At 40.5% G+C, this 22,825-nt stretch overlaps 2 protein-coding genes across 2 annotated transcripts; both read left to right on the top strand.

Moving 5' to 3' along the window:
- The first annotated feature begins 1,243 nt into the window (after nt 1–1,243).
- actn2b (actinin, alpha 2b) lies at nt 1,244–22,639 on the top strand. Its single transcript, XM_034681072.1, has 21 exons — nt 1,244–1,372; nt 7,225–7,339; nt 7,575–7,694; nt 7,968–8,054; nt 8,383–8,470; nt 8,795–8,873; nt 11,213–11,294; nt 11,560–11,645; nt 11,889–11,981; nt 12,346–12,576; nt 13,039–13,186; nt 13,479–13,629; nt 16,867–16,975; nt 17,725–17,865; nt 18,107–18,289; nt 18,441–18,575; nt 18,882–19,061; nt 19,252–19,398; nt 20,784–20,849; nt 20,964–21,122; nt 21,357–22,639. The coding sequence occupies exons 1-21, from the start codon at nt 1,244–1,246 to the stop codon at nt 21,513–21,515; spliced, it is 2,688 nt and encodes an 895-aa protein (XP_034536963.1). The 3' UTR covers nt 21,516–22,639.
- On the top strand, nt 14,234–16,391 carry LOC117811052. The gene is made up of 3 exons (XM_034681076.1): nt 14,234–14,312; nt 14,414–14,472; nt 14,581–16,391. Exons 1-3 carry the CDS (start codon nt 14,290–14,292, stop codon nt 16,269–16,271), a joined length of 1,773 nt encoding a protein of 590 aa, XP_034536967.1. The 5' UTR covers nt 14,234–14,289; the 3' UTR covers nt 16,272–16,391.
- Nucleotides 22,640–22,825: the final 186 nt, after the last annotated feature.

Genomic DNA, 22,825 nt, shown 5'->3' with positions numbered 1-22,825 from the left:
AAGTATTCAAAGTACTTCTTAAAAAAATCTCAAAATGTGGAATTTTACAAAGCATGAGTGCAGTCAAGAATAAATGAGAGTACATTCTGTTATTCATGTTTATTCAGAAAACATCTATATCTCTAAAAACTATACCATGGAATAAAAACAGCAACTAAGTTACTCTAAGCACAGACAACTTAGTTTGAAATGTTCATCTGGAACGAAACAAATGTTACGTAGCTCAGCATGCTTTCTCGGGTTGGACTTGGAATTTTTGTATGTTTGGGCAGAGTGGGAAACAGGGGAACATTTCAAGCGATACATAATCTTAATTTCAAAAACCTTTAACACTGGCTGAAGATATGACCATGGGTGCTCAGGTGGAGAATTATGGCCATCATTACCACCTCTAAATGAACTGCCTGATCTGAGTGAAACATGCTCTGTGTTTGCTCAGCGTTCAACCGTGGAGACTCACGATATACAGGTACGACTAAACCACTGAGACAAACAGAACTACACAAACACATTTAACTGTCTTTAGGGTCAGATTTCAGAAAAGAGAAGGAAATTAATGAGCTGACTTCAAAGCTAAAGTAGTGAGTAACTAGAGCATTGATAGAAATATAGTGGAGTCAAAAGCACAATAATTGTCTTCTGAATATAGTGGAGTAAAAGTAATAAGTATTTTATTCTATTCTATTCTTTTCTTTTCTATTTTACCTTTATCATTGCTATTTTTATTATTATATTTTTTACTATGTTAGTACATTGTAGTATTCCCCTGTCCTGTGTTGTAAGTTGCTGTAACAAAAGAATTTCCACCAATGGAGGACCAATAAAGTATATCTTATCTTATCTTATCTAAAAAATAATACTCAAGTAAAGTACAGATACTCAAAAAATGTACTTAAGTACAGTACTCAAGTAAATTTACTCTGTTACTGTCCACCACTGGTGGTGGGAGGTGTGTGTGTGTGTGTGTGTGTGTGTGTGTGTCTGTCTGTGATGGGGATTTTTTGGGGGAAGGTATGTAGGCACCACGTGACTCTCCAGTACTAATGATACAGTTGCTTCTTCATCTGTGGCAACCGGGGCCAGACGTCTGTCAGGTCGGGAGGACAAGGGCGAGCGTGACGGAGTGAAAGAAAGCAGAAGCAGCAGCTCGAAGAAGAAGAAAGAGAGAAAGTCGGGAAACTATCCAGTCCTCTGAGTAACAGTTCATCCAGTTTTAGGGGGAACAGAAAGTAACGGCACAGTCATGATGATGACCCAGGTGGAGACCACCGTGCACTATAATAATGGCTATGAGGAAGAGTACATGTTGCAGGAGGATGAGTGGGATAGGGACATGCTACTGGACCCTGCCTGGGAACAACAGCAGAGGAAAGTAAGTCAAAGACAAGAAAATGTTAAATCCCCACTACATTCATGTGCTGGGTGATGGATTCAATTTATAAACTGTAAATATGTAAATAGAAATATTATCAGAATGCATTATATGAATAGTCATGATGACCGTGAGTGTTTGTTAAGATTTGGACATTTCTAAGTTTCTACTGTATCGAACTTCCAGACAGAGTCAAGCAGACGGGAGTATGATGCAGAACATCCGGCTGACACTTTCAAAATAAAATAATGGATAGTGAATCCAACCTTCAAATACTGTGAAAGTTAAAAATGTGTTCATTCTAAATACAAGTGTTTTTCCCACTAGAGCTAAAAAGTTAATTATGCAGATATTTAATTATTCACCATCAGGCTTAAACCCTTTATATATCTCAACTACTTAAATTCAATTATTCTAGCTATTATTATATGGATCATTGTTACTCTAGCCAGCTCCTCTATATCAAGTTATTGAAAATACATTTTAAAAAAGTAAGCAATATTAACTGTGAAGCGACTTCATGTTCTACAGCAGGGGTGTCAAACATACAGCACGCGGGCCAAAACCGGCCCGCCAGAGTTTCCAATCCGGCCCGTGTACGACTTCCCAAAGTGGAACAATTACAGAGAAGACATTAGCTACAATTTTCCAATAAAAGTAACTACTATTTCAGATTTGTCCTCTGAGGGTTACATACAATTATAGTGCTGATGGAGCAGTGCGTACGTCATAGGTCCCACTATGAGACTCACCATGACGAAAAACACAACAGCTGTTTTTCTAAAAAGATAGTTCATGTAATGTGAACATTTTCAGAATGTACTTGTACTTTTTTGCATTAAAACAAAGGAAAACATTTAAAGTTGTCCTTCTCAATAGGTTAGTATGCTATGAGGTTACTGGTCCGGCCCACTTCAGATCAAATTGGGCTGTATGTGGCCCCTGAACTGAAATGAGTTGAATTTACGCCCCTGTTCTACAGCTAGTATTCGTGTTACAGCTCAAGCTTGCAAAAGATATAAAGTTAAGTTGCTCTGGCACATTAAAAGAGAATAATCTTTGTATAGCTTCACTGGTCTTATTCCAGAATTTTTTATTTTTTTTTCGACCCATCCAAAGTTTGATCTGAAATGCTTTTACGAACTTTAATTCTGAAATGCAGCACCACTGATTTTCCGGTATGATTTTGTTTACTTGACGCAGCCCAGGGTCTTGGGTGGTAGTCTTGACGGACGGATGTGGTGGGTACCATCTAACAATAGCTCTACCTTCCAGCGGCTCTCCAGACTGCTGCCTCTCCACTGATACGCGCGGAATGCGAGCTGTCAACAGATGCTTCTAACACATGATGACGCTCTTGGGATTAGAATGGACGCTACGTCTAATTTTAACCTCGAGACCAAAAGGCATTATAGTAGGGTTAATCCAATGCCCTTGGTGCGGAATTCTTTTGTTTATAGAAACCATGCAGAAATATACCAGCACCAGCTCCTCTCGATATAGCTCCGGGCTCCCGCACTGTCACTTGGTTTTAGGGCTTTAAAAGTTGGCCTGCGCTTTAAACTGCAGCTCTTTGCACAACTGGGGCCATCAACTTTACGCCTATAACCTCCTGTGGCCTCCAGAGGGATGACAAAAGTGGGTATTTTTGGCAACACAGTACAGCAACACTACAGTCATGTCCCAAATCCATACAAACACATATTCCCAGTGATTCTCAACAGAGCAAGTTAGGCAAGTTTCAACTAGTGCCCCTGTGTTTTAACCAACTCCACCAACAGTCACATCACATATACACTTAAAGAAAACTGACATGCAGCTTTATGTTTTACATGTTTTATTTATTTTTAAATGACCTCTAAAAGAACATTAATAAAATGGTAACACCACTGATATTTAGCAGGAAAAAATCAAACAATTTCAAAATACAAAATGTAATAGTAGTAGAAGTCATTTAGTCCTTATATAACACAATCATTTTCACAGTACAGACACTTTAAACAAAGCAACAGTAATGTGTTAAGTGATGACTGAAAAGGCAGAAGCAAAATGTTTATTAAAGCCGAGCCTACATTTTCTATCTAATTAAGCTAACATCATCCAAAGTGTAAACAAAACAACAACAACAACAGAACAAAAACAGAAAATCATGAACACTTAAAGACTTCAAAAACTGATTTGCATACCATTATTTCAAAAAAATAAAATAATGTAAATCACAAGCTTTTAAATGTTTCCTGACATCAGACCTCAATTTAACCCCAAATTTTATTAGATAAAATAATATTCTTTTTCCAATTATTGCCTATACTGCCTATGCCATGCACCGGCCCTGATTCTCAACCAGCTTGTTGTACACAATAGACCTTGATAGACATTCACACTAACCGTAATCATTGGCTCAGCCCTTTTCACACCAAAGGGTTGGTGGCAAAGCACTTAAATGTGCTATATAAATATATTTGACTTCACTTCACTGATATAGACACTTTTAATGCCGTATCCCCAATATTGTCTCTAAAGTTGCCTAAACCCCATATGAAGCAAAGCGCCTGTGCAGCTGTTTATTTTGAATCCTGTTAGCAGCTGTTGTAGCTTTCATTCATTGGATAATAATCTGACTGGATACATTCATTCATTGGTTAATAATCTGGGTGGATACATCAAAAAATGTAAAAGTTAATATGGGCCAAAGTGGAAAAATGCTAACATTAAAGTCTACCAAAAGTGAAAATGCAAAAACAAATGGTACAGTGGATTTATTTTAAATCTTACCAGCAGCTGTGAAGGCTTTTCTTCATTGGATATTAATCTGATGATGCTTCTGGATATTTTGATCTATTATCTGGTATGGACAGGTTCATGAAGGACACTGCTAAAGCTTTCAGAACCAATAAGCCAGGTCAGGGTGCTGTTTTACCCTTTATATGTGAATGTGCTGAAATGTTAATAAAAAGTAATGCGTTTTCCAAAGTTAGTTTTACTGACAAAACAAGAATGCGAAAACCGTTTTCTCTCAGTCCAACTCTGGCAGGCTAGCCTCTGACCTAGCTAGGCTTACAGGCCTCAGCCAAATCACAGAGAGGGTTGGTCCTGTCTGGATGTGATTCATGAATATTTTTAGCTTTAATCGTCACTGACAAGTGAGGGATGGTAGTGCCTGGAAAGTGGGTAGTGGGGTTCTAGGATGGTGGCTGAATCAAAGTTGGAGGAACAATAGGCCACAGTTTAAACAAAAAAGGCAGCTGTTAAATAAATATTTTTATATATCATGTGTATCCACTATCAACTTTAAAAATCACGTATTATTTGCAAAGGTGAAAGTTAACATTACAGACCCTTGTGTTTGAAAATGCATGGTCTGCTGTATCTGTATCTGTAAGACAGCCTAATGTTTAAGCACCTGTAACTATAAGACCATTCGATGATTGTAGCCCATTAGAATGTTTTTACAGTAGCAAGAGTTTACTTATAGATTCTTTGACAGATCTATCCATTCATCCCGGTGGTACACCCTTCAAATGATTTGGATTTCTAACTATGTTCCTATCCTGTATCCATTCCTGCCTGTCTTCATACCTCAGCAGAGTAACAAGTGTGACCTGGAAGAGCTGCATGCATGTTCTGTGATAAAGTTGTCGCCTTGCAGCTGTAACCAATCACATCATAAGTGACAAAGAGTGACGTGAAGGGAAAACTTGCTCTGCATCCATGTGACATTTCCGTTCATGTCGACATGGCGGGACGTTTTGACGTTTTTCCTCCTGGCCTCTTATCGTGAGGCACAGCAGAGCGGTCTAAATTTAACACCTTATATCGGTCGGAATGTGCTCTGCGGTCGGCTCCCAGCTTTCATCTGCACTGTGCTGAGCGCCCGTGAACTCTGCTAGTCACTATTGAAAGGCCTTATAAAAATAGGAGAAGACAATGATCCTGTCTTAACATGATTTACAGTATTTCAGTGCCTGACATAGAGTTAGTTGTTTGTTATAGCAGAAGGAAAAGTTGTAACTTGAAACTAAGGGGTCACTGAAGGTTAATCTGAAAATGTCACACTGGACATAGAGGTCAACATTTATTTGGTATACTCTTGCAGTCAAGACTTGTTAAGCTGTTAGCTTTCTCTGTTTGTTTAGGTCTGCCACAGAGATAAATATTGTGTATGCTGTGTGATTCCATACAGTCAAATGTAGTTTTAAGTTACGTTTCAATCAATACTGGAAGGAATTATCCTATGTCAGTGTCTTTGTATTGATAATGTGTGAATAAACAATACCCTGACTGCAAATAAGAGACATTAGGTGTATTTCCACCAAGAGTTCTGGGGTCTTTTATCCCCCAGAACTACTTTCCCCAGAACTAAAAGGTTCCTGTGCCCCCATTGTTGTCTGCGTTTCGACCGCGGGCTGAAGTCCCGGGTAGATTGTGCAAATTAGGCCAGTGACATATGGAGAAAAAAAATTATATTAAATACTATTTTGAAAGCTTAATAAAAAACTAAAGTAGTATGCATTCCCAGGAACTCCCTCTGTGTTGCAACAACTGTGTTAACTCTACAAACACCGTTACGTTCACGAAACACACATAGTTTAGGGGTAAAGTCCCTAGTCCCGGGGTAAAGTTCCTGCGGTCGAAAAACGGCTATTCACTGTCTATCTTGTTTTCTCACAACAGCATGTGGACTGATTTCAAGTCAAGTTTTGGGAGGGAAAATCCAAAGGATGTGACATTCATGTGTTAGCATAGAACCTAGCTTCTTATGACACTAGCTAACACTACCAAGCAAGGGGTCCCCACCACAACACAACCAGCAAGAAGCATGACAAAAAAAACAAAACCTTGAAAGGCATGTTTGGCCAAACTGGAATTTGACAGACTGGGTGTTCAATTAATGGGAGGGCTGTAGTTTTTGTTTGGTTGTGTTAGCTTACTTTAGCTTGTTCACTGAGGGACAACTTGCTAGTTTACATTGGCTACAATATCGGAACTCCCAGAATGAGTTTACCAGTATCATGTTTGCCATTGACTAGTTGTTTAATAACAAACAATAGGAAGTAACCAGGCGAAACAATGACGCGTAGCTAGGTTTACGCTACTAGCATAATGTTATCCGGTTTAGGATGGATGTAGAAAGAAAACACAGTATTAAAGAATACAGTATTGGATGTGAGTTTTTCTTTATTTCTAAGAAACTGTTGGATAAAGTAATAAAAGTTCTACAGAATTATCATGTTGAGGAAAATTATTTCAGGATCAGCTACATTTGAATTTCAAGTTTCAGACTTTATGACTAGAATAAAGGCAATGTGCTTACCTCAAAAATACCAAAAACATGAATTTAAAGTATACTCCTTCAAAATGTTAATAGAGCCTGACCACACTTCCTGAAAAAAGTATTAGTTGGTTGGCTAAACAAACAAATTCAGGAGCTAACTTTGTGATATTTGTTTTTCAGTCATGGCAAACGTTTGATTTTAGCTAACAATCAAATATGTAGTGGATCAAAGCAAACTAAACTATTTAAAGTAAATGCTGGTCAGTCAGTCAGTAGTTTGGTCCTTGTGTTCACTGTTCTGGTGGCTGCCCAATATTATTGCTAGCATCTACAGTGCACCAATTACCAAGAGGATTCTCACTTTAGCTGTCTTAACCACCCCTGGTGCCATATCAAACAATGATATTCTGATTCAGCGTATTAACTCAGTAACCTAAACTTACTAAATAGTGGTGTTTATTGTACATATTTAGTAAAAAGTATCTAAAACAAACTTAAATGCTCATTCAGGATTAAGTATTTATCCACTCGTATGGTGACATTTCATCAAATCTCCTGCATCTTCCTTTCCTGTCAGACATTCACAGCCTGGTGTAACTCCCACCTGAGGAAAGCTGGTACCCAAATTGAAAACATTGAGGAGGACTTCAGGAATGGACTGAAACTCATGCTGCTTCTGGAAGTTATTTCAGGTATGTCAACTTCAGGAAATTATAGCTTCCCTTGTTAAGTTTCTTTTAATGATTTATGACTTGTCATAGTATACCATTGGGGCACATAATTGTCTCTGTCAGTTACATTGTGGTTTTGTTTGGTGGTTTATTTAGATATTAATGTGACATAATACTATCTGTTTAAGAGTATCCGGGGTAGCAGACACTAAGCACTGTATAAACACCTATCTCTGTTATAATGTTCTGTTTGCAGGAGAAAGGTTACCCAAGCCAGACAGAGGGAAGATGCGATTTCATAAGATTGCTAACGTCAATAAAGCGCTGGACTTCATCACAAGCAAAGGAGTGAAACTGGTCTCTATTGGAGCTGAAGGTAAAGAAAGCCTTTGTGTTTATATAAACACCACCTCGCACAAGGGAAGTATATATTTACAGTATATATTATACATGCCATCAGATGTCCAGTGGGATCCATTGAGTATATATAGAATGGAAAATTAAGGGGTAGCTCTAAAAATTGTGGCGTCACATGGGATGGCTGTAGCTCTGTCCATTCTATATACAGTCAATAGTGTGAACTCACAAACATAGGTTACAATGGTAGTTTGTTGTTCTAACTGATTGTAAAAGTTCTTTCTTCTTTCAGAGATTACGGACGGTAACGTAAAGATGACCCTTGGAATGATCTGGACTATCATCCTCCGCTTTGCCATTCAGGACATTAATGTGGAAGGTGAAATTCCAAAACTTGTCAATTTTTACATAGTATCCATTTAATGTACACATGGAAAAACTACATGAATATAAATCAGTACAAGACAGCTCAATTTCAGGGCGCTGATTAGCCAAGGGGTTAAAGCGCACCCCATGTACAGAGGCCATAGTCCGACTCCCGGCCACGACTTTTGCTGCATGTCTTCCCCCACTCTCTACTCCCCATATTTCCTGTCTCTCTTCAGTTGTCCTATACAATGAAGTCAAAATGCCCCAAAATACCACTTAAACATCACAAATGTAAAGTATACATTGTATCACCTGGAATATTTACTTTCTGTCCTCAGAAACATCTGCAAAGGAAGGTCTTCTTCTGTGGTGTCAGAGAAAGACTGCCCCCTACAGGAATGTCAACGTCCAAAACTTCCATGTTAGGTAAGAGGTCAACTCAGTTTTAATGAGTCTTCCATGCTGTTTGGTTTTAGTGACAGTTTAAGTAAGAAAAGCTAATTTTCAATTATGTCATACTCTGAGGAAAAGGTGAAAAATGTCAGCACATACCAGTAATCCAAAATATTGTTTATACAGTATGTAGTTTCATCTGATAGCTTTTGATATGTAGGATATCTTCCAAATATTAAGTTTTACAACAGAGAATAATTTAAAATCTGGACTCCAGCAACTTCAAATTTCAGTGCAGTTAGCATGTTTCCTCTTTGACTTGACATGTTGGTTCTTTCTGCTCATCGGCCTGTGTAGCTGGAAGGATGGCCTGGCCTTCTGCGCCCTGATTCATAGACACAGACCCGACCTCCTCGACTACTCTAAACTCAACAAGGTGTCGTGTGGTTTCACTTGTAACCAGGATGCCGTGTTTATCACTAACGGAGTGATTTCCACACACATTAACACTGATGTCACAGAGCTGAAACTGATGAAAAATTAACGGCACTCAGGACTACTTTAATGATAAGCTGTGAAACAATGGTAAAACATAATGTCTATGGCTGGATGTTAGTGCCTTTAAAATGTGTTGTTTTAAAGGACACTGTTGTTTACAGTGTAAGTAATTTGGGTTGATTTAAGGTGATTGTTTGGTGTAGATAAACAGTGTATCATTCGACTGTTTAAGACATTGCTATGGATGCGTTTCTTCTTCCCAGCAGTACAGCATTAGATTAGTCCCACATCATGCCTCATCATCCTTAACCAAAGCTGTTACTTGGCTCACAGTTTAAGCATAAGAAGCATAAAAAAGAGTGTTCCCTTATTTTTTAAATCTGTTTATATTTTTGCACCTCTCTGTGCCCGTTATAAATTGGATTACATACTGAGGGTTTGCTGCCACTGCATTGTCAAAAACCTGAAGTGATAAATATGCAAACCTAGGGATGTCTGTGTTCAAACTAAGACAAATGATACCCAAGCATACAGGTGTGTTTATTTTTTAAGCTCACTTTTTTGGGGGGCTAACACATCCTCAACTCATTTGAATATTGTGGCTTTAATGTATGTCAGTGTTTTTGTATAAACAGGTGAGGGCCTCAGTGAGCCGTGATGCTCATTATTTCAGCGTTAGAGAGCACAGCTGACAGCCTTCCTGTATTTGTAGGGCAACAATAGCCTACAAATAACGCACACTTTCCCTCCTGGAAGACGGCGTCTTCATGGCCTCTCGAAGGCGAGGGCTAATTTGAGATTTCTCCTCTCACTGTGGCTGGTTATGAGGCGTGACGTTTCATTTGTTTTGGAAACAGAAGCACTCACTTTTCAGTACATGACTCCCTGTCCTGACTTGGAGTTGACCCTGAATAGTCACAGAAACATGAGCTGAGTCCCCTCAGAGCTCAGGCTTAAGCTTTGCTGCTGCCATTGTCACGTAGTGTTCCCCGTTTAGAGACTCCCAGGCTCAAAAAAGTCAGGAGGATGTCTATGAAATGATGTGGATATCGGTTAAACCTAAAATATCAGTGCCAGGATGGTGGGGATTTTCATAATTAGAAAGGGGTACTCAATATGATTTAGACACAGTTTAGTTCTCTGATCTGCATTTTCTCACTCTTTCAATCTATCTGACACACATATTCACACATCCAGTCACACCTCCACTTCTCAGCTCTGCTTATGCTGCCAGGAGACAGATTCACAGTGAGCCAGTCAGCTGTTGAGTCTGGCTCCAGGTGAGGGCATTTGTTAAGCTCGCTGTGATATGGCCTGCTCAGACAGATCTGGTCAGGGGTGCACACACACACACACACACACACACACACACAGACACACACACACACACACCCACACACCCACAGGCCTTGGGGTATCCTTCCATCCGTCCATCTCTCCATCCCGTCATCAATTTACCACCCTATTCATCCACGTCTCTGTCCAGCGCTGGATCTGTGAGCAGCTGGCCCTGTCATGTAGTGTACCCGCCCCCACCCCCCTCCCTCTACTGTTATGGAACAGTGGTACAGGGATAGGGACAATAGCAGAGGCAGCAGCATGATAGCATGATCCCTTTACCCCACTGTCCTCACTCACCTCACTGACTGTCCCATTAGCTGGGGAGACTTCTCTGTCAGCTGTTGGCTTAATGCACCACTCCCTAAAACACTTGGTTTCCCCCCCTTCACGAAAGCTCATTCCTTTGGTTAAATGAAGTTGTTTAAAACATGTATTTATGTTTTTTTTTGTGTAAAAGTGTGGATTTGCAGGTCAGTTATGATGTAAAAATGAAAAGATATCTGCTCTTAAATCAGTAGTGTCGACAAAGTTTTCATCACCGTGACATGGCAGACTGAAAGATGAATTACTTACTTGAGTAGATGTTAAATAAGTGTAGTTATGAATTATTTTATTTGTATTTATTGTCAGATGGAAGCTTATTGAGGACACAATTGGAAATCAAATTAAAAAAGTTTCAAAAATAAAAATCACAACAAGTGATTTTGCTAATGAGACTGCAAGCATCAACATGCAAAGGTCTCAATACACATCCATACATGTTTAAAATCAGTGTAGGGTTTTTTGTGTGGCGGCTCTCTGATATATGTAAAGTGAGCGCCGCAGAGTAGGTGATCAGGGAGTATGATGTGTCCACCATAGCATGGAGGTCAGTGCAGTGGCATTTTAAGTCCAACATTGCTGCCCAGTGATGTAGAATTGTGTTTCTGTATTTAGGATGATCCTCTGGGGAACCTGAACCTGGCTTTCGACATAGCCGAGAAACACCTGGACATTCCCAAAATGCTGGATGCAGAAGGTAATGTTTTATGGAATAGATGTACTCTGAGTTCAAAGTTCTCATGATCTGCTCGTTGAATCATAGATTTGAGATATTTTTTACTTCCTTGTGTGAATGAGAACAACTTGTCTGCTTCAGTCTTAACATCATATTTGAAGTACACTAAAAGTTACTGCACAGTTTTGTCTCCTTTCATTCTCCAGAGTAATTTAACTCATTTAGAATTTTGCACTTTTTTTCGGTCTTTTGTAACCTTCGCCTTCCTTCTTTCTCAATGCAACAGATATCATCAACACCCCCAAGCCCGATGAGAGAGCTATCATGACCTATGTGTCCTGCTTTTATCACGCTTTTGCTGGAGCGGAGCAGGTATCTTTGTTGAACCTATTTTCTCAACAATTCCAATTTCAGAAGCATTAGTCATCCTTAATAGCCATATTTACTTTGAGCGCAGAGTCAAGTACAAAAACATCAGTTAAATTTTGACAGCTTGACGAGCAAATTGATTTTTAGTGTCACACTTTTGGAGATATTGGAATGATCACCAGTTGCATGACCCACTGTGACACTCTGCCTGTGAAATGATATGATCTTTTTGCCCTGTGCCTTCAGGCAGAGACAGCTGCCAACAGGATCTGTAAGGTGCTCGGTGTAAACCAGGAGAATGAGAAAATGATGGAGGAGTATGAGAGACTGGCTAGTGAGGTACTATTTCATGTAGTATAAATTTGCTGAGGGCTCTCTTCCTGTAAAATGATGATACTTTGTGTGATAAAAACCTTTGTTGTTTCAAAGCAAAACTCAAAAACCTTAGAGTGTAAATGTTTGTACAGTACAAATTATATAAAACGTTGTCCTCTGACTATAACATGATGAAAGAAGTTCAAAGTAGAGGCCCAGACTCTTTCCTTCACCCACTCTTGTACCCCATTGCTGCGACGAGCTGAGATCCATCTGCTTAAAAATTAATAATTCATCACAGTCTCCCTGACACTCTGCTATCTTAACATGGAGGATTCTTGCCTTTCCATTTATATATTTATTCCCATGTTATCCTTGTGTTTCCCAGCTGCTGGAGTGGATCCGCCGCACCACTCCCTGGCTGGAGAACCGGACCCCGGAGAAGACTATGGGGGAGATGCAGCGGAAGCTGGAGGACTTCAGGGACTACAGACGCCAGCACAAGCCCCCTAAGGTGCAGGAGAAGTGCCAGCTGGAAATTAACTTCAACACCCTGCAGACCAAGTTGCGCATCAGCAATCGCCCCGCCTTCATGCCCTCTGAGGGGAAGATGGTGTCTGTAAGTCACAATGTAGACTTTTTCACCTGCCTGTTATTCAAAGAGTGCAGGACAAGTCTCATGACAAATGCATTGGATGTTAAATCTTTAATAGGAATAAGGAGTAACAGATTCTGCCTAACGGTAGATGTGAATTTATTCAACTTTTCTGCACTTGCAAATATTTTCATTACTTTTCTACTTGGCTTACTTTTGTTACTTACTCATTTCACTTCTACTTCTGCTCTGTTTTAGGCACTATTCCCTGCATTATACTCTCATTTACCTTATTATTTATTGTATACTTATGTTAAATATTTTTAATTTTTAGATATTTTTGATGATCTTTTCCTTTTCATATTTTTTGATGCAATCTGGAACTAGAATTTCCTTCAGGCTTAATAAATCCCATCATCTCTTATATTTTCCTCATCTTAATAGTTAATTAAACAAATCAAAACAGCTTTTTCTTTGTGTATGCAGGACATAGCGAGTGCATGGCAGGGCCTGGAGCAGGCAGAGAAAGGCTATGAGGAGTGGCTCCTCACAGAGATACGCAGGCTGGAGAGGCTGGATCACCTGGCTGAAAAGTTCCGCCAGAAAGCCACCAATCATGAGAACTGGGCCAGCGGTCAGTTATACTTCTGCTGTTTATCCTGACTTTTTAGCTCATGGTTTATACAAAGCATCTGTGTTTCAGGTTTAAGAGTTTCCTTTAATCATTTAGGCTTTGGGTTTTGACTTCCTAATTAGATATGATTGACAGTTTTTGATTTTGTCCAACATAAACAACTTGAAGCAGACTCCAACAAGTCATTTTCTCCATTTGCAATTGCAAAATTAGGGCCTGTTGCTTGGAACTTGCTAATCTCCTCTCTCTGACCTCTAACTTCTTGCTCTCTTTGCATATGTGTGATATCCAGGTAAAGAACTCATGCTGACCCAGAAGGACTATGAAACAGCCACCCTGACAGAAATCAGAGCATTGCTTCGAAAACACGAGGCCTTCGAGAGTGACTTGGCAGCTCACCAGGACAGAGTGGAGCAGATTGCAGCTATTGCTCAGGAGCTAAAGTACGCATCCCCTTTTAGCAGACGTTTGCGTGTGTCATGTGTCGTGCAGGCCCTGGAGAGTGTTTCTACTCCTGCCAAACACAATCGCAGCGGAGAGGAGGAGGAGGAAGGAGGGGGGTCTTGTGGAAAAATCAATCAAAAGAATCTTCATTTATTTTTCGTTCCACTATAATAATAATGATAATAATAATTCATAGGATTTATATAGCGCTTTTCTTAATACTCAAAGTCGCTTTACATAAGATAAAACTAAAAATAAAACAGGTAAATAAAACAGAACACTAAATATTCAATTAAAAGTATTTTGTATTCAGACACTTGGAAGCTGATTCCCTGGATTAACTTTTAAATGAAAGTAAAAAAAGAAAAAAAGCATAAAATAATTAAATTAAAAATCACATTTAGTATAGCTTTGAACCACTTTGTAAAGAACCCCATTATTCTTTGTAAGTCATCACAGAACATCTCGATACAAAGCTGAAGGGTGTGGTTTACTGGCATGCTGACATTAGCAATCAGCAGTCAACGAGGAACACCTTTGTCAATCAGGAACACCTGCCCATTGTTCCCTTCTCAGTGTGATTGGCTGCACAGCTTTCCCTGCTTCATATTTAACCCAGGCACTGAAAGAAGAGGATAACATTTCAGCTGAGAAGCAAAATGGCCTCTCTACTACTTATAAGGTATGTGACAGTTTCATGTTTGAGTTTTTGTTGTTTTTTTTAACACAATTTGCTTGTTGTTTTTACCAAAGTTCTGACCCTGCTGTGTTTGTCTTTTTCAGTCAGTTGCTCCTTGTTGCACTGTTAAGCTGGAATGTCCACTGCTTTCCTGCTAAGAAAGGTAATTCTTATCTAGCTATTTTAGAAGTACTCTGAAATCATGTTTCATCATGTTCTCACTCTTTCTTTGCTTAATTCTTTTTTTTTTTTTTTTTTTTTCTCTACTTAGGCTTGAGCCAGCAAGAATCTAATGTGGGGAGTAATGACCTGATTCCAGCTCCTGGCCTCCATTATGCCCCTGCTCAGCCGGCCTCCTTTATGTATGAACCACAACCAGCAATGGAGATTAGTCCTGCTAGCTCCACCCCAGCCTTCGACAATGTGGCTTCATTGAGTACTGCTCCTCGTGGGGCTTATACTGGAGGGTCTACATCTGCTCACAGCCTGGCTCAGCCCCTGCATTCCCTTAGTATTTCTTCCCCTCAGCCAACCTACCATGGAGGCGATCTTGACAACTATGTGGGAAGATATGAGCATGGTAATTCTGGCCTAGAAACCGCAGAGCTGGGTCATCCCTCAACGCCTTCAGGACCTGTTTATCAAGGTGGGGACCTTGACAACTATCTGGGAAGATATGAGCATGGAGCCTCGGGCCGACAAACAGAGGAGCTGGGTCATCAGTCAACACCGTCAGGATCCCCGTACCAGGGTGGTGATCTTGACAACTATTTGGGTAGATATGAGCATGGTGGTTCTGAAAGAGAAACTGAGGAGCTGGGCCATCAGTCAGGCTCTACAGGATCTGCCTACCAGGGTGGCGATCTTGACAACTATATGGGAAGATATGAGCATGGTGGGTCAGAACGGGAAACCGAGGAGCTTGGTCATCAGTCAACCTCTACAGGGTCTGCCTACCAGGGTGGTGATCTCGACAACTATATGGGAAGATATGAGCATGGTGGGTCAGAACGGGAAACCGAGGAGCTTGGTCATCAGTCAACCTCTACAGGGTCTGCCTACCAGGGTGGTGATCTCGACAACTATATGGGAAGATATGAGCATGGTGGGTCAGAACGGGAAACCGAGGAGCTTGGCCATCAAGCCACCTCTACAGGGTCTGCCTACCAAGGTGGTGATCTCGACAACTACGAAGGACGCTTTGAGCATGGTGGCTCTGAACGGGAAACTGAGGAGCTTGGCCATCAATCCACCTCTACAGGGTCTGTCTACCAGGGTGGTGATCTCGACAACTATGAGGGACGCTTTGAGCATGGTGGCTCTGAACGGGAAACCGAGGAGCTGGGTCATCAATCCACCTCAACAGGGTCTGTCTACCAAGGTGGTGATCTTGACAACTACGAGGGGCGCTTCGAGCATGGTGGTTCTGAACGAGAAACCGAGGAGCTGAGTCATCAGTCAACTTCTTCAGAATCAGCTTACCAGGGTGGCGACCTGAGTCATTATGAAGCTGTGCTCGAGCATGGATCTGCAGAGAGGGAAACTGAAGATTTTGGCCACATGCAACCACGTTCTTCCCAGTTTCAACAAGGAGCCGGCCAATCCTATCCTGCCCAGACTATCCTTGGAAGTGATTCGTCATCAGCTGTCTCTGTGTCCGAAGGTCCCGAGCAGCTAGTTTCACAAGAACTAGGACTTTTGAGACCCGACCAGTTCTTCCTCTTCCTGACTGGTCAGCTTCCTCCTGGTATAGTCACAAATTACCAGTCAGGCTTTGAAGTTGGCAGAGACCACATGGATCAAGTCCATTACGAGAGGTACTACATTCCCATGGCTGAATACCAACCCATTCCCATAGTGCAACAGCAACCCATCGTTCAGCAGCAAGCTATGCCCACTAAGACCAAGGGGGCTCCCAACGATCATGTGATGCAGAAGCCCCAGGACTACACCAAAATTTAAGCAGGATTAAGTTTGAGAACCAACTTTGAGGATCTGGGTAAAGGCGGCTCCAGCCCCTGCAGTTTACTCATGTGTGTTCAAGTTGCTTGTTCTAAAATTTAAATAAAATGTTGAACTAAAGCCATTGTGGTGGTTTTTTTTTTTTCTTTGGTATGGGAAGTTTATAATGTGACTTAATGGTTTTCACTTTAGGGAAAGGTATCCAAGAACTTTCAGCAACACTTGTCTTAAACTGTAACTTCTAACTTGGTTGGTATTAAATTTAACTTTAAACTAATTGGCTAGTGCCTCTTAAACTATTTGCCTTCCTGGCACTAACAAATTAAGTTTTGAGGCTTCTTTAAAAACTTAACATTAATTTAGACCAGTGCTAATTAAGGGCCACATTTTGGGGTTTCAATGATGGTTAACTTGGCAAAAACCTACCAATTGAATGTATTATATGGTGAAACCCTTGGTATAATCTAACCTTCTGTATTTCACTGCTGTTGGCCATAATTTATCTGGAAAAACTCTAGATATTCAGGCAAAGCTGTAAAGCCTTTGTTTCCACAACTCCAAAAATTTTAATTCTTACTTTTTTGTTTTGTTTCAGTGAGCTGGATTACCATGATGTAGCTGCTGTGAACCAACGCTGCCAGAGCATCTGTGACCTGTGGGACAAGCTTGGTACCCTGACTCAGAAGAGGAGGGAGTCACTGGAGGTGAAAGCACATTCAAATATCATTTTGAAATGGCACTTAATTCACATCAGAAATAATTCATAGCCAGTTGAGCAGTTCAATCTTGCAGGGTTTGTTTCTCTTGCTGCTTTTTTTCTTTGGACTTTAAGTTTCCACCAGAGTGCGCTAATGTTCCACATTCAGGCCACAGTAGATTGAGGATGAAGTTACAACAAAGACAAACTTAATCAAAATGTCAGTGTAAGCATATTCAAGTGTCTATGATTTCTGAGCAGTGAAGACACAAGTGATTAATGAGGAGAGATAATGGGATCCCCTTTTAAAATCCATGACCCAGATAGGATGGTAAAAGGGGAAGGGTGAAGGGGATAAAGGAGAAATAGATGTAGGAGAGTGACCGGCAAAATGCCCACCAGCCACTTCCTCTGATCCATGCTGGCCATTCCAGACCTGCAAATGTGTGAGGGCCTGGGAAAAGGGCCAAGGATTAAGTCTGAATGACAGGGACAGGGGTCTGTGTTCTATCTTCCCCTCCCTGATGTCCCCTGCTGAGGGACTCTGTTGGGTACAACCAAGCCAAGGTTGGAGGTTAACAAGGCCGTACCCACGTTATATACTCTGGGATTAGTTGTTAAAACAGGTGATGGGAAGTTTGGTTTTTGAAATAGTTTGAGAGATATGTCTCATACATAGTTCAGGGAAGAACTTAACACTGAGTTTTTCAGGATTTAAAAATGTACAGCAGATATGTGATGTCTTGTACTCCTCAGCGGACAGAAAAGCTGCTGGAGACTATTGATCAGTTGTTCCTGGAGTTTGCGAAGAGGTCTGCTCCTTTCAACAACTGGATGGAAGGAGCCATGGAAGATTTGCAGGACATGTTCATAGTGCACACTACTGACGAGGTCCAGGTAAGTTCAATCACAGCACTCTTATTACAAATTCTAACCTCATTTCACAGTATTTGCGCCGTTTAAAAGCCCTGTTAGGATAAACCCTGCTCTCACTTTCCTTGTGATTCATGTATGTTTCATATTACATAGTGACTAGTGTTCGCAGGTCACATCTGAAAGCAAAAGGCATGAAGTACTATCACTCTTGAAAATTTTTAAATTTTAATAACATTTCAGGACTTCCCTTTTCCCTTTCCAGAGTCTAATCTCAGCTCATGAGCAGTTCAAAGCAACTCTACCTGAGGCAGACTCAGAGAGACATGCCATCTTGGGAATCCAAAATGAGGTACAGAAAATTTCCCAGAGCTACGGGATCAAGGCCAACATTATCAACCCTTACAGCACCATCACAATTGAAGAGCTCCTCAGCAAGTGGGAAAATGTAAGTAAAACTTGTATATCAATTTCATTCAGGCACATATCAGGACTAAAGGCATTTCTCAGATAGAGGTAGTCAAGAGTCAGCACCTAGTAAGGATCTTACATATATAATACAAAGGGGTGAGCATAATTCTACTTTGTGTGTTTTCAAGGTGAAGAAGCTGGTTCCTCAGCGAGATGGTTCCCTCCAGGAGGAGATGGCTCGTCAGCATGCCAATGAAAGGCTGAGACGACAGTTTGCTGCCCAGGCTAATCTCATTGGCCCCTGGATACAGACCAGGATGGAGGTCAGACATACAGACAGGTCTTATGGGCAATATGGCTGTTATCTCCATCTAATCAAATTAAGACTGCAAGTGTGGGATAGCTATATTTAAATGCATTGCGTATGAGGGAGGTACAGTAGATGGTGGCTTTCCTGATAATAATAATTGAATGATCCAAAAGATTAGCATAATATGCTTAAAATATGTCTTTATTAACCCTATATATCCTGGCTGAATGTACTGTACGCCACAGGTAAATGACTCCTTGCAATAATGGCAGTCTGATTTTAACCTGTGTAAAAATGTTGACCTCTTTTATCCTAACAGGAAATTGGGCGCTGCTCCCTGGAGATCGGGGGCACCCTGGAGGACCAGATGACCCAGCTTAAGCAAGTTGAGCATGTCATTGTTGCTTACAAGCCAAACATTGACAAGCTGGAGGGAGACCACCAGCTAATCCAAGAGTCTCTGGTGTTTGATAACAAACATACCAACTACACCATGGAGGTACTGGGCCATTTACAAACTGTGTTAAATGACTGTGCTGATGTATGGACAAACACACATTCGAGAGCTTTTAATGAAGTAGTGTAGTTAGCATGGATACCAACATGTTCAGATCTGTACATGAGCATATACAGCCACTGTACTAAATCGCTTCTCTGTTTTAATGTCTTCTCTCTCACCTCATCAACAGCACATCCGTGTAGGCTGGGAGCTTCTCCTTACAACCATCGCCCGAACCATCAATGAGATTGAGACCCAGATCCTGACCCGTGATGCCAAAGGAATCAGCCAGCAGCAGATGAATGAATTCAGATCCTCTTTCAACCACTTTGACAGGGTACAGCTTGATACAATTTTCCATAGCTGAACCCTCTTTTGTCTGTGGAAGGACTGATCTCTGGGTCTCTGGGGAATAAGAAGCAGAGCAGAGGGGTGGTTGTAGTGTTGTATTTAGGGAGATGGTACAGTGACCTACATATCCTCCCTGTAGAGGAGCTCTTACTAGACCAGGGACGTCAAACTCATTTCAGTTCAGGGGCCACATACAGCCCAAGTTGATCTGAAGTGGGCCGGACCAGTAAAATCACAACATAATAACCTATAAATAACGACAACTCAAAATTTTCCGTTTGTTTTAGTGCAAAAAGGTACAAGTACATTCTGAAAATGTTCACATTTAATGAACCATCTTTCTACAAAAACAGCTGTTGGATTATGCAAACAGAAAGTAATCTATTTTCTCACTTTGTGGAAAAAAAGTCCCGGTAAAAAAGCGCTGTTCAGGTGCGCTCCCTCAGCACTATGATTTTATGCGACCCCCCAGAGGACAAATTTGAAATAGTAGTTACTTTTATTGAAAAATTGCAGTTAATGTCTTCTGTCATTTTTTCACTTTGCGAAGTCGTTCCGTGGAACCTCTGGTGGGCCGGTTTTGGCCCGCGGGCCGCATGTTTGACACCCCTGTACTAGACCCAGCAGCAGCGTTCAACAGCTTGACCGTACATTTGACCTGAAGTGATTTCATTGTGGAGAGGGAATGAGAATGTAACAACTCTACTCCCTTGGCCTTTACAGATATCCACACTTAATATACTACCAACTGTAGCTGCTTAAGCTATATTTTAGGGACTCGTACTCTGCAACTAATGTAGTTTAAAATTTTGCAATGAATAGCTTATTCAAGTATGATGTTTGTTTTATGGAAGCTACATTTGTAAGAATTGTTTATAGGGACTATATTCCATCACGCCAGAGCAACAACGAACATCTGCCAAATACAAACTTCTTTGAAAACGTATTGCTGTCTACTTATATTCTAGGTAAAGAACATCAACGTGCTCAACTTTCATGTGCACACTTGTAGTCTGTTCATGCAAGAATATGAAATATTTCAGTTACTACTTTTAATTAGTTTTGAAGATCTCAAATCTATCATCAATTGATCTTATCACAAAGCCAAATCATAGCATAGCTGATTAGATGATAAAAGTTTGAAGCATTCCTTCAGATTTATGGATGTTATTATAGTTCAAAACATTAAATTGTTGGAGTCAGATCTGAGAAAACTTTGAAAGCACATCTTTAATCTTAGAATATTGCAGCACTTTGTACTATATGTTTGTGACTTAGCTTGGGCTCCTGTTAAGCTTCAATGTTCTCTTTAATCTCCTCTCACTCCAACCTCCTCATTTCCTGTTTGTTGAACCTGTTCTCTGACTGTAGAAGAAAAATGGAGCCATGGAGACTGATGACTTCAGAGCCTGCCTCATCTCGATGGGTTATGACTTGGTACAGTAATCCTAAAGTGGTTGGGTTGATGATGCCACCTTATCAGTTTCTCTAACATTTAAAAAAATGTATGGGATACAAACTCGTCTCATTATCTATTCGTGCCTTTCTCAGGGTGAGGTCGAGTTCGCCCGCATAATGATTCTTGTGGACCCCAATGGGACTGGAAACGTCTCCTTCCAGTCTTTCATTGACTTTATGACCAGAGAGACGGCTGACACAGACACCGCAGAACAGGTTGTGGCGTCTTTCCGAATCCTGGCAGCTGACAAGGTACGTGTGTGTGTGTCGGTGTATGTGTTTTGTTATTTTTGCTGGCTTTCTTGCGTAGATATTCTTAAGCAACATTAATCTTTTAAATTCCAGCACTTATTTCCTAGTATTTTACATAAAAATTAGATTTATGATTCAGAGATTTTTGTTTGAGAGTTTAGAAAGTGGAGAGGATAGAGGGTACAAGTCTTTATGGAAACAAGTCTGACCTGAATCTTCTGTCTGCCACCTCAGCCGTACATACTAGTGGAGGAGCTGAGGAGAGAACTTCCCCCTGAACAAGCAGAGTACTGCATCGTGAGGATGCCGCCTTATGCCGGCTCTGGAGCACCACCCGGTGCACTGGACTACACTGCCTTCTCCACTGCCCTCTATGGAGAGAGTGACCTTTAAACCCACTAGACTTGCCTACTTCATCTACTGACCGTTTATCTAACCAACCCCCATCCACCCAACCCTCCCAGCCTTTCATCTCCTCATGATTTTAAGGAATCTAACAAAGTTGGAACAAATATGTTGAATGAAAAGTGTTCTGAACCATACTAGTTTTTTGTTTCTTAGTCTTGTGATGCATTACACTGACCATGATCATGTTGAACACACTCATGTCATGTATCTTAGTATCCTTTTTGTCCCCTGTTGGGTAAAAAAATGCCCCCAAACAAGTAGAAGTTGCCATGTTCCAAATATAATGTGAGCAACAGTGCATTGTATATTTTATCCTGTTGCTATGGTACTGTACTGCAGCACTACAACAACCTTAGCCATCCCTCTAATAGGCCGTGTTGAGATGTTTTAAGTCAATGAAAGATCCCAAAAGCAATTATGGACCTACTGGAATCAATACTGGTTTAAAATGTGTAAAACAACCGGCTCATGAGAGGTCAAAAACACACTCCAAACTGAGGAAAAGTGGGACATTACCTGAATTCAAATGTAAATGTTTACAACCTGCTCAGTAGTTGGAGGCTGAGAATACAGAAAACTAAAAGCAGTGTTCATGATGAATGTGTTCCAAAATAAAAATTGTGCTACTAACAACGATCAAACTATTTTCTGAACTTCATAAACTGCATAATCTGAAGCACACTTATTTTTCTCTATATGTTGACTGCCAATGTCATTTTGATGATGCTTTACCACCTTTGCTCAAGGTTTGTCAGAAATAATTTCTGCTCAAAGTTGTTCTTGCTTGAATAGTATTAAATGTGCAGACTCCATATTTGACTATCTCTGATGTACACCTTAAACGGCCGCATTCATTTACATTTGTAATCAAGTTGTTTCCCAATTCTCCTAGTTGTTCTATTGTATGAAGACAGACCTGTAGATTAATAACACACCGTATATTATATTAATTTGAAGAAACAGGATTCAGAAAATGTTTGTCTGTGGAGATAATTCAACCAAAATGTTCTGGTGATGTATGAGTCCATAACAAATGATGCAAACTGTATGCAAATCCCTTTCTGCTCAAATTATCTTCATGTAATGCTCATAAAGAATGCTAAATCTGACATTTTGTCTTCTTAATTTCACCCCCAGTGGTTGTTTGTGAACCATACAAGAATGCTAAATCAGTGTGGAAGTTATCAAAGTAATGTGGTTTTCTGTGAAGATGATCATTGGCTGCCTCTCACAAACTTAGCACAAAGCACTGTGGTACCCTATAAATGTAATACTCTATTTAGATGCAAGTGATT

The sequence above is a fragment of the Notolabrus celidotus genome, chromosome 4 (assembly GCF_009762535.1).
Source record: "Notolabrus celidotus isolate fNotCel1 chromosome 4, fNotCel1.pri, whole genome shotgun sequence".
Lineage (NCBI taxonomy): Eukaryota > Metazoa > Chordata > Actinopteri > Labriformes > Labridae > Notolabrus > Notolabrus celidotus.
Note: the sequence above shows the minus strand (reverse complement) of the source record. Positions and strands in the feature narration are given on the sequence as shown.

Bases quoted from the DNA above. Each gene is read 5' to 3' on its own strand.
- actn2b (XM_034681072.1), top strand. From the start codon at position 1,244: ATGATGATGACCCAGGTGGAGACCACCGTGCACTATAATAATGGCTAT. The intron at 7,340-7,574 runs GTATGTCAACTT...TTCTGTTTGCAG, and splicing joins GCTTCTGGAAGTTATTTCAG to GAGAAAGGTTACCCAAGCCA. The intron at 13,630-16,866 runs GTACGCATCCCC...GTTTTGTTTCAG, and splicing joins GCTATTGCTCAGGAGCTAAA to TGAGCTGGATTACCATGATG.
- LOC117811052 (XM_034681076.1), top strand. From the start codon at position 14,290: ATGGCCTCTCTACTACTTATAAG. The intron at 14,313-14,413 runs GTATGTGACAGT...TGTCTTTTTCAG, and splicing joins GCCTCTCTACTACTTATAAG to TCAGTTGCTCCTTGTTGCAC. The intron at 14,473-14,580 runs GTAATTCTTATC...TTCTCTACTTAG, and splicing joins CTGCTTTCCTGCTAAGAAAG to GCTTGAGCCAGCAAGAATCT.